This window comes from Salvelinus sp. IW2-2015, linkage group LG20, assembly GCF_002910315.2.
Source record: "Salvelinus sp. IW2-2015 linkage group LG20, ASM291031v2, whole genome shotgun sequence".
Lineage (NCBI taxonomy): Eukaryota > Metazoa > Chordata > Actinopteri > Salmoniformes > Salmonidae > Salvelinus > Salvelinus sp. IW2-2015.
The window spans coordinates 79,531,024-79,543,223 of NC_036860.1; the positions used below are offsets into that span (position 1 = coordinate 79,531,024).

The 12,200-nt window shown below is 46.7% G+C and overlaps 1 protein-coding gene across 1 annotated transcript in view; it reads left to right on the forward strand.

Moving 5' to 3' along the window:
* The window catches only part of dnm2a (dynamin 2a), a 42,903-nt gene that overhangs the window by 17,534 nt on the left and 13,169 nt on the right, over positions 1-12,200 (forward strand). The window contains 10 exon segments of the mRNA XM_070449704.1: positions 7,277-7,350; positions 7,968-8,030; positions 8,033-8,116; positions 8,401-8,604; positions 8,906-9,004; positions 9,108-9,268; positions 9,596-9,738; positions 9,863-9,998; positions 10,172-10,239; positions 12,010-12,148. Coding sequence (XP_070305805.1) covers positions 7,277-7,350; positions 7,968-8,030; positions 8,033-8,116; positions 8,401-8,604; positions 8,906-9,004; positions 9,108-9,268; positions 9,596-9,738; positions 9,863-9,998; positions 10,172-10,239; positions 12,010-12,148 — 1,171 coding nt within the window.

Below are 12,200 nucleotides of genomic sequence, written 5' to 3' on the forward strand. Positions count from 1 at the left end.
GAGCTGGACTAGCCTAAGTGGAGTGGACACAGAGAGCAGACGTGTTGAGAGAGGGAGCTGAGGAGCAGAGGGCTGACCTCCAAGTGTTATGTAGTTATACATCCCCACCACTCTCACTGGACCCGTCCTCCTCTCCCATCACACACACTTCATCAGTTCAACTGGACAAAGACGGACACACAGCCACTTGATCACAGAATCACACAGATAATCAGAGACACGGCCAGAACAAGATACTTCTGTGAGTACATGCGCTTTGTGCACAGAAGAAATACATGACCTAACACACAACACACCATATCCACAAAGATATACAGCCATAAAAGCCCCCACTAGAAGGGAATAGAGGACATGTGGGTGCATGTCCATTATTGAATGTGCTATAAATGATAGAGGAGCTGAACAGATTGTGTATCATTCTATGCATTATGAATAGGCCAAGCCAAGACCAGCAGCCTCCCTCCTTCAATGCCGCAGAAAATAGATATAATGAAAGAGAAGGGTCAGACAGAACCAACATTGAACATCCCCTGCCTCTGATCTGCCTCTCACTACCAGGGATTCCACAGCCATCAGGGTTGGGGTGAATTCCATCTAAATTCAAGATCAGGGTTTGAATAGGATCCCTATGGAATAAATCTACTGACAGAAATGGAATTGTTCCCAACTTCAACCAACCCTGACTGTTATAGTTAGGCTGGAAGCAGCCCGGCATGGTCTGGTTCAGAGATGCCTATGTACTGTAGTAGACTGATGACAGTAATAGACTGTGTGCTTAGCCTATTTAATATTGCTCAGCTCTGCAGCAGACTACTTGACTATGTGTTTTTAGACTGTGTCACTGGATGACTGTAGTAGTAGATGTGGTTCAAGACTGTGTCACTGGATGACTGTAGTAGTAGATGTGTTCTAGACGTGTCACTGGATGACTGTAGTAGTAGTAGATGTGTTTTAGACTGTGTCACTGGATGACTGTAGTAGTAGATGTGTTCAAGACTGTGTCACTGGATGACTGTAGTAGTAGATGTGTTCTAGACTGTCACTGGATGACTGTAGTAGTAGATGTGTTCTAGACTGTGTCACTGGATGACTGTAGTAGTAGATGTGTTCTAGGAGGTGTCACTGGATGACTGTAGTAGTAGATGTGTTCTAGACTGTCACTGGATGACTGAGTAGTATATGTGTTCTAGACTGTGTCACTGGATGACTGTAGTAGTATATGTGTTCTAGACTGTGTCACTGGATGACTGTAGTAGTAGATGTGTTCTAGACGTGTCACTGGATGACTGTAGTAGTAGATGTGTTCTAGACCGTGTCACTGGATGACTGTAGTAGTATATGTGTTCTAGACTGTGTCACTGGATGACTGTAGTAGTAGATGTGTTCTAGACTGTGTCACTGGATGACTGTAGTAGTAGATGTGTCTAGACTGTGTCACTGGATGACTGTAGTAGTAGATGTGTTCTAGACTGTGTCACTGATGACTGTAGTAGTAGTAGATGTGTTCTAAACTGTCACTGGATGACTGTAGTAGTAGTAATGTGTTTCTAGACTGTGTCACTGGATGACTGTAGTAGTAGATGTGTTCTAAACTGTGTCACTGGATGACTGTAGTAGTAGTAGATGTGTTCTAAACTGTGTCACTGGATGACTGTAGTAGTAGTAGATGTGTTCTAGACTGTCACTGGATGACTGTAGTAGTAGATGTGTTCTAGACTGTGTCACTGGATGACTGTAGTAGTAGATGTGTTCTAGACTGTGTCACTGGATGACTGTAGTAGTAGATGTTTCTAGGAGTGTCACTGGATGACTGTAGTAGTAGATGTGTTCTAGAGGTGTCACTGGATGACTGTAGTAGTAGATGTGTTCTAGACTGTCACTGGATAACTGTAGTAGTATAGTTGTGTTAAGACTGTGTCACTGGATGACTGTAGTAGTAGATGTGTTCTAGACTGTCACTGGATGACTGTAGTAGTATATGTGTTCTAGACTGTGTCACTGGATGACTGTAGTAGTAGATGTGTTCTAGACTGTGTCACTGGATGACTGTAGTAGTAGATGTGTTCTAGACTGTGTCACTGGTGACTGTAGTAGTAGATGTGTTCTAGACCGTGTCACTGGATGACTGTAGTAGTATATGTGTTCTAGACTGTGTCACTGGATGACTGTAGTAGTATATGTGTTCTAGACTGTGTCACTGGATGACTGTAGTAGTAGATGTGTTCTAGACTGTGTCACTGGATGACTGTAGTAGTAGATGTGTTCTAGACTGTGTCACTGGATGACGTAGTAGTAGATGTGTTCTAGACTGTGTCACTGGATGACTGTAGTAGTAGTAGATGTGTTCTAAACTGTCACTGGATGACTGTAGTAGTAGTAGATGTGTTCTAGACTGTGTCACTGGAGACTTGTAGTAGTAGATGTGTTCTAAACTGTGTCACTGGATGACTGTAGTAGTATAGTAGTAGATGTGTTCTAGACTGTGTCACTGGATGACTGTAGTAGTAGATGTGTTTTAGACTGTGTCACTGGATGACTGTAGTAGATGTGTTTTAGACTGTTCACTGGATGACTGTAGTAGTAGATGTGTTCTAGACTGTGTCACTGGATGACTGTAGTAGTAGATGTGTTCTAGACTGTGTCACTGGATGACTGTAGTAGTAGTAGATGTGTTCTAGACTGTGTCACTGGATGACTGTAGTAGTAGTAGATGTGTTCTAGACTGTCACTGGATGACTGTAGAGTAGTAGATGTGTTCTAGACTGTCACTGGATGACTGTAGTAGTAGTAGTAGATGTGTTCTAGACTGTCCATGGATGACTGAGTAGTAGTAGTAGATGTGTTCTATACTGTCACTGGATGACTGTAGTAGTAGTAGATGTGTTCTAGACTGTCACTGGATGACTTAGTAGTAGTAGAGATGTGTTCAGACTGTGTCACTGGATGACTGTAGTAGTAGTGTGTGTTCAAGACTGTGTCACTGGATGACTGTAGTAGTAGATGTGTTCTAGACTGTGTCACTGGATGACTGTAGTAGTAGTAGATTGGTTCTAGACTGTGTCACTGGATGACTGTAGTAGTAGATGTGTTTCTAGACTGTGTCACTGGATGACTGTAGTAGTAGATGTGTTCTAGACTGTCACTGGATGACTGTAGTAGTAGATGTGTTCTAGACTGTGTCACTGGATGACTGTAGTAGTAGATGTGTCTAGACCAGTCTAGAACACATCTACTACTACAGTCATCCAGTGACACAGTCTTGAACACATCTACTACTACAGTCATCCAGTGACACAGTCTAAAACACATAGTCAAGTAGTCTGCTGCAGAGCTGAGCATATTAAATAGGCTAAGCACACAGTCTATTACTGTCATCCAGTCTACTACAGTACATAGGCATCTCTGAACCAGACCATGCCGGGCTGCTTCCAGCCTAACTATAACAGTCAGGGTTGGTTGAAGTTGGGAACAATTCCATTTCTGTCAGTAGATTTATTCCATAGGGATCCTATTCAAACCCTGATCTTGAATTTAGATGGAATTCACCCCAACCCTGATGGCTGTGGAATCCCTGGTAGTGAGAGGCAGATCAGAGGCAGGGGAGTGTTCAATGTTGGTTCTGTCTGACCCTTCTCTTTCATTATATCTATTTTCTGCGGCATTGAAGGAGGGAGGCTGCTGGTCTTTGCTTGGCCTATTCATAATGCATAGAATGATACACAATCTGTTCAGCTCCTCTATCATTTATAGCACATCAATAATGGACATGCACCCACATGTCCTCTATTCCCTTCTAGTGGGGGCTTTTATGGCTGTATATCTTTGTGGATATGGTGTGTGTGTGTTAGGTCATGTATTTCTTCTGTGCACAAAGCGCATGTACTCACAGAAGTATCTTGTTCTGGCCGTGTCTCTGATTATCTGTGTGATTCTGTGATCAAGTGGCTGTGTGTCCGTCTTTGTCCAGTTGAACTGATGAAGTGTGTGTGATGGGAGAGGAGGACGGGTCCAGTGAGAGTGGTGGGGATGTATAACTACATTAACACTTGGAGGTCAGCCCTCTGCTCCTCAGCTCCCTCTCTCAACACGTCTGCTCTCTGTGTCCACTCCACTTAGGCTAGTCCAGCTCTTGCTCTCCCATTTCCCTCTCTCTCTCCCCTATTCCCTCTCCCCTATTCCCCCTCTCCCCTATTCCCCTATTCCCTCATGCACCATCTCCCTTTTCCCCCTCTCCCTCTCTCTCCACCTCTCCCTTTCTCTCTCACCCCCTGACAGAGCTTTTCTATACTGGCATCCCACTCTCCCAGTTAGGCAGGCTTTCTCTATGACAAACAAAGCACTCTACATGATCTGCAGCACACAACATTAGTGCTGAACTCAGGTCATCCAGAATGTTGCCACTGTTCAACAGGTCTAGTCTATAGTGTGAGTGCCTCTGTAATAGTCAACAGTATGACTCCATCCTGATTGTCCTGTGTGTGACACATAGCTTCTAGTCTAAAGCAGATTGACTCCATCTCCATTCCCTCAGGCGTCTCTCTGCATGTGGCATTAGATGTTGGGTTAGGAGGAGGTAGGTTTGTTGGACTGTGCTGTACCAGGCCCAGAGTTCAGCATTATTACCACCAGATGTAGGGAGTTTTCTGTTGCACATTTTATTTATTTTATTTAACCTTTTATTTAACTAGGCAAGTCCGTTAAGAACAAATTCTTATTTACAATGACGGCCTACCCCGACCAAACCCTAACCCGGACGACGCTGGGCCAATTGTGCGCCGCCCTATGGGACTCGCAATCACGGCCGGTTGTGATACAGCCTGGAAACGAACAGTGACTCCTCTTGCACTAAGATGCACTGCCTTAGACCGCTGTGCCACTTGGGAGCCCCAAAGTCAGGCTAGATGCTACAGCAGGCAGGCAGGCAGGGCCCCAACCCAGAGTGGGAGAGTCCCGGGGAGAGGCAGGKTGTGGTGGCTGGTGGTTGTGGGGTATGGGTTCCCCTCTGAGAGATGACTCAATTGGGCTGTTGGGTTTGGAATGGTCCTGACTGGTGCCTGATGATGGTCTGTCACTTTTTAAGAGGGAAACAGACATAATATACACAAGAAAGAAACAACAATAGGCAACTCTATGCACAGTTGCACATGGTCAGGCTAGTCTGCACTGTAGGCCCATGTTTCTGTCAGACTAAAGTTCAAATAAACTCAGAGAAAAAAAGAAACGTCCTCTCACTGTCAACTGTGTTTATTTTCAGCAAACTTAAGATGTGTAAATATTTGTATGAACATAACAAGATTCAACAACTGAGACATAAACTGAACAAGTTCCACAGACATGTGACTAACAGAAATTGGAAAATGTGTCCCTGAACAAAGGGGGGGTCAAAATCAAAAGTAAGTCAGTATCTGGTGTGGCCACCAGCTGCATTAAGTACTGCAGTGCATCTCCTCCTCATGGACTGCACCATATTTGCCAGTTCTTGCTGTGAGATGTTACCCCACGCTTCCACCCAAGTCACCTGCAAGTCCCCGGACATTCTGGGGAATGGCCCTAGCCTCACCCCTCGATCCAACAGGTCCCAGACTTGCTCAATAGGATTGAGATCCGGGCTCTTCGCTGGCCATGGCAGAACACTGACATTCCTGTCTTGCAGGAAATCACGCACAGAAGAGCAGTATGGCTGGTGGCATTGTTCATGCTGAGGGTCATGTCAGGATGAGCCTGCAGGAGGTACCACATGAGGGAGGAGGATGGTCTTCCCTGTAACGCACAGCGTTGAGATTGAGCTTGTTGTCATTGCAGGCAGTCTGATGATGCTGTGACACACCGCCCCAGACCATGACTGACCCTCCACCTCCAAATTGATCCCGCTCCAGAGTACAGATATCGGTGTAATGCTCATTCCTTCGACGTTAAACGCGAATCCGACCATCACCCCTGGTGAGACAAAACCGCTTCTCGTCAGTGAAGAGCACTTTTTGCCAGTCCTGTCTGGTCCAGAGACGGTGGGTTTGTGCCCATAGGCGACGTTGTTGCCAGTAATGTCTGGTGAGGGCCTGCCTTTACAACAGGTCTACAAGCCCTCAGTCCAGCCTCTCTCAGCCTATTGCGGGCAGTCTGAGCACTGATGGAGGGATTGTGCGTTCCTGGTGTAACTCGGTAGGTTGTTGTTGCCATCCTGTACCTGTCCCTCAGGTGTGCTGTTCGGATGTACCGATCCTGTGCAGGTGTTGTTACACATGGTCTGCCACTGCGAGGAGGATCAGCTGTCTGTCCTGTCTCCCTGTAGCTCTGTCTTAGGCGTCTCACAGTATGGGCATTGCAATTTATTGCCCTGGCCCCATCTGCAGTCCTCATTCCTCCTTGTAGCATGCCTAAGGCACGTTCACATAGATGAGCAGGGACCCTTTTGGTGTTTTTCAGAGTCAGTAGAAAGGCCTCTTTAGTGTCCAAAGTTTTCATAACTGTGACCTTAATTGCCTAACGTCTGTAAGCTGTTAGTGTCTTAACGACCGTTCCAGAGGTGCATGTTCATTAATTGTTTATGGTTCATTGAACAAGCATGGGAAACAGTGTTTAAACCCTTTACAATGAAGATTTGTGAAGTTATTTGGATTTTTACTAATTGTCTTTGAAAGACAGTGTCCTGATAAAGGGAGGTTTCTTTTTTTTCTGAGTTTATCTATGTTCAATGTGGACTGGCTAGGACTAATGAATTATCTTAATTGTCAGATAAGTGATTGTATTAAATATACTTCAGCTCAATGTCAAGTATCATGGCTACTGTGGACGTAATCTTATTTTAGGCGATATCTTACATATTAGCACAGCCAGCTTGCAACACACACAATCACTTGAAATATTCAACTGAAAGTATGCGCCTCGCCTTGCTTCCTCATCAAGAGGCTCTCCCCTGTTCCTTCGTGCTGTGAGACCAGAGTGCATCGTTCTAAATCGCCACATTACCAACATCTATGTAACCATGACAACAAAGTGGCTGAGCAAATTAATTGATCTTCAGGGGCATCATGAAACCAAATTACTTTGTCACTTCTAATTTGTTGACAGACGGGTCATGAAGTGTTACATTTCCCCGTGCTCATCTATTTCGCACAGGATATAGTGTCAGGAAATGAACCTTGAGTGTACTGAGTAATTTGACTTTCTGTTTTTTCTGTCTGTCTGGGGCTCGCCCCCTCACTTTCTTGGTCTCTTTTTCTTTCCATCTCTCTCATTTAATACATTTTTACTCTCTTCTTTCTCCTTTCTCTCTCAGGGATTTTCTTCCTCGAGGATCAGGCATTGTCACCCGTAGACCTCTGATCCTGCAGCTGTGCTTTAACAAAGCCGGTGAGTCTGAATTCTCATACAACCATGGCCTTGTCTGTCCTCATTGCTGCTGCCATTGACTCTGCCTCCTCCACTCAGCAACACTGTCTGGTGCCTGGTAAAGACTTTCTTCTCTTCTCGCTCTCTGTCTCTCTATCTAATCTCTGTCTTCTCTCATCTATCTGTCTCTCTATTCTGCTCTCTATCTATCTCTGTCTTCTCTACTCTATCTCTGTCTCTCTATCTATCTCTGTCTCTCTATCTATCTCTGTCTCTCTATCTATCTCTTGTCTCTCTTCTCTTCTCTAGTATCGCTCTATCTATCTCTGTCTATTCTAATCTGTGTGTCTCGCTCTCTCGCTGTGCTCGCTCGGCTCGCTGTTGTCTTCGCTCTCTCGCTGTGTCTCGCTCTCTCGCTGTGTCTCGCTCTCTCGCTGGTCTGCTCTCTCGCTGTTCTCACGCTCTCGTCTCTCTCTGTCTTCTCTGTGTCTTCTCGTGTTGTCTCGCCGCGCTCTCTCTTCTCTCTCTTTCGCTCTCGTCGCTCTGTCTGGTCTCTCCGCACAGTGCTCTTCTCTGTCTGTGTCTCTCGTCTCTCTCGCTCTCTCTCTCTCGCTTCTCTCTCTGTGTCGTGTCTGTAGAGTATGCAGAGTTTCTACACTGTAAAGGGAGGAAGTTTGTGGACTTTGAGGAGGTCCGGCAAGACGAAGGCCGGATACAGACAGGATCACAGGCTCCAACAAGGGCATCTCCCCCATCCCCATCAACCTCCGGGTCTACTCCCCTAACGGTAATGCTCACCAACAGTTATTCATTTGGTGTTCATTTTAACATATGCATGCACACGTTCAGTTGGACACACGCGTACACACACACATGCGCATGCACACATAAAAGCGCAGAAAACACTTGCATTCATGTATCAAAGAAACTACCTTCGCCATGCCATACAAGGACATGTATACACAATGTAACACACATCATGCAGTCTACTTGGCAACAGTCATAACCTTCTCCCTCCCCCTCCATCTCGCCCTCCATCTCTCCCTCTCTCCCCGTCCATCTYGCCCTCAGTGCTAAACCTGACTCTGATCGACCTGCCGGGGATGACTAAGGTGGCAGTGGGGGACCAGCCGCTGGACATAGAGCACCAGATCAGGGACATGCTGCTGCAGTTCATCACCAAGGAGAGCTGCCTCATCCTGGCCGTCACCCCCGCCAACCAGGACCTGGCCAACTCAGACGCCCTCAAGATYGCCAAGGAGGTGGACCCACAGGGTAAGGGACTAGCCTAGTGCTGCTGTACTGGTTCTCTATTGGAACTCCCAGGACCAAAGGATGAGGATGGGTACTTGATTTCTGGGTGGTGTTCATTTGGTGCACCAAAWAGACTGAAACATTGACGCAGTACCTGGACTTGTTCAATAACAAACGCTAATTGATCTATTTTCCCCGTTGTTTTTCCTACTGAACAATTGTGTTGAATTGAAGGAGATGAGGAATGGAAGGCTGGGTGGATGGTGGACAGGCAGTAGTCAGGATTAATATGATGAGATGAAGACTGTTTGGTTCTGTTCAGGTCTGCGCACTATTGGTGTGATCACAAAGCTGGACCTGATGGACGAAGGGACGGATGCTAAAGACATCCTGGAGAACAAACTGCTACCTCTGCGTAGAGGTGAGGGGAGACACACACACACACACACACACAGACACACACAGACACACACACACAGACACCTCATTGACTGCAGAGGAATAAGTGTGCGCTCTCTCTCCAGGTTATATCGGCGTGGTGAACCGCAGTCAGAAGGACATAGACGGCAGGAAGGACATCCGCGCTGCGCTGGCTGCTGAGAGGAAGTTCTTCCTGTCTCACCCGGGCTACAGACACATGGCCGAGCGCATGGGCACCCCACACCTGCAGAAACAACTAAACCAGGTGAGAGATTACTCAACGTTCACCTTTCTGTTATTCTACACYGATGTTCTAGTCTGACTTCCAGATCAGTTTTTTTGCTTTCTTGTGAACTCCGAAAGACGGCACCAACAGATCTTAAACCAGGCTATAATGTTCCTTGAAACTCACTTGATCTTTCATTCACTACACATTCTCTCCCCTCCTATTCTCCTCACTCATTCTATCCCTTCCATTTCTCCTTCTCGCTCATTCTATCCCTTCCATTTCTCCTTCTCGCTCATTCTATCCCTTCCATTTCTCCTCCCTCCTCTCCTCCCTCACTCATGGTGTCCCTCTCTCTCTCCTCAGCAACTGACCAACCACATCAGGGACACTCTGCCTGGGCTGCGCAGTAAGCTGCAGAGCCAGGTGCTCTCCCTGGAGAAAGAGGTGGAGGAGTACAAGAACTTCCGTCCTGACGACCCCACACGCAAGACCAAGGCCCTGCTGCAGTGAGTAGAGGACACGCTCACACMYMYWCACACACMYACACMYMYACWCACACAMMYACACACACACACACCACCATAATGAGTAGCTCCAGAGTTGACCCTGACTCTCTGTCTTTCTCCCCAGGATGGTGCAGCAGTTTGGGGTGGACTTTGAGAAGCGTATCGAGGGCTCTGGGGACCAGGTGGACACAGCGGAGCTGTCGGGCGGTGCCAAAATCAACCGGATCTTCCACGAGCGCTTCCCCTTCGAGCTGGTCAAGGTGAGYGCTGCGGTCTCAATACTCACYGTCACAATATTTCTACAAGAGAAGTTMATCTGCCTGCTTGACTGTTTTGACYACAGTTGGTAGACTTGTTTGGAAGTGTGAATTTTGGAGTGCAGAATGGATGAACAGTTTTTCTATTGTTTGTTCTTCTCTCTTTTCTCTGTCAGATTGTGTTTGATGAGAAGGAGTTGAGGAGGGAGATCAGTCATGCCATCAAGAATGTCCATGGTGTCAGGCAAGTGGAGGAGAGGAGGGGCCGTCCTGTGTCTTCACACACCACCACCACTGTGTTCAGCTCCTTCCTCTTCACTGTCAACCYTCTCTGTTTCCTCCTTTCATGTAAAACTGACACACAGCATGCTTAGCAATCACAGAGCAATTAGCCTAAAATGCCCACAGATCACTCTCCCACAGAACGGCCTATCATACACTCAAATGGYKGTTGTTCAATGTGAAATCTAAACCATGTAATCTTCCCCCACTCCTTCTTCYCCACCTCTATTTGTCTGTCATATCTTCCTTCCTATTTCCTTGTGCATAAATCAATCACTGATTTGTGTGCTGTTTCGTGTTTGTATGCTGATAACCTTGGCTCTGCTCTCTTCCTTATTTCTGTCTGTCTGTGTATGTCTGTTTTATTATATTTTTTATTTTATGTACTGTTCTCATTGTCTGGACTGACTCGTCTATCTGCTTTTGTCTGTTATCTCTCTGGACAATAACTTGTCTGTCGTCCTACCTCTGTCTGTCTTTTTTTTTGTCCCTGTCTGTCTGTCTCCTTATCTCTGTCCTCCCCCCCCTGTCTGTGTCTTTGTGCGTCCTCAGAACGGGCCTGTTCACTCCCGACCTGGCGTTTGAGGCCATTGTGAAAAAGCAGATCATTAAGCTGAAAGAGCCCTGTATCAAATGTATCGACCTTGTCATTCAGGAGCTCATCAACACAGTCAGGCAGTGCACCAACAAGGTACTGCAGCCTGGTGTCCAGACTCCCGTCCTGTCTCGACCCAGCCTGTCCACAAGGGGGCGACGCTGAGGGGGGCACAACACTGACCCACTCTGCTCCACAACAGCTGTCCATCCATGGCCTCTATGACCTTTAGATAGTACAACTAGGGCCCAGAGATTTTCCAGTCAGGTCATGTAGTTAGTTAGTAAATAAAAACTCCTGGTCCTAATCAGAACGTCTACTGTGTAACCACCCTTGGGCTCCTGAGTGGCACAGCGGTCTAATGCACTCCATCTCAGTTCAAATCCAGGCTGTATCACAACCGGCCGTGATTGGGAGTCCCATAGGGCGGCGCACAATTGGCCMAGCGTCGTCCGGGTTTGGCTGGTGTAGGCCATCATTCTAAATAAGAATTTGTTAAATAATTTTAAATAAATAAAAACACGCTATACACACTTGTATAGTGTAGATGTGGTGTAGATGTAGTGTGGTGTAGTGTGGTGTATGTCCAGAGGACTGGATGGTGCAGATATGGGGACAGTTTGACTCCCCCTCAGCCAGCCACAGCTAGCCTGTGTGCCAGGTGCCGCTGTCGTGTTTTGTGACGGTTGTGGTGACGTCGTCGTGGAGACGGGATGGTTGGGGATGGCCATTCCCCGAGCATCACTGGTCTCACATGGACAAGCTGCAGGTCTCATCTGTCTAAGAATGATACACACTTAGGACTGACATAGCTAGGGTGTTAGTTCTGTGGGTACTGTGAGTTGAATATGTGCCCACATATCTATATTATATACCTAGTTTGAGAAGAACTGCCCTGTCAAGAGAAGAGGATGTGAACGCCTGCGGCTTGTCCTTATCTTCTTGCTTTACTTGTATTTCTAGAGACCAGATTTCTAGTTTGACAGATAACTAACTAAACTAAGAATCTTCTTGTTTTTCTTTCTTTCCTGTATTTCTCTCTCTCTCGCCTCTGTTGTTATTTCTCTGTCTATCCCTCTCTCTCTCTCTATGCTGCCCCCCTACACTACGCTCCCCCACTCCCCCGTACCCCCTCAGAACGGGCTTGTTCACCCCTGACCTGGCCTTCGAGGCCATAGTCAAAAAGCAGATCCTCAAACTGAAAGAGCCCAGCCTGAAATGTGTGGATCTGGTGGTGTCCGAGCTGACCGCGCTCGTCATGAAATGTTCCGTCAAGGTAACCAAGAGCAGACTCACCCCTCACAGGAAAGAGGGGAGGAAAGAAGGAA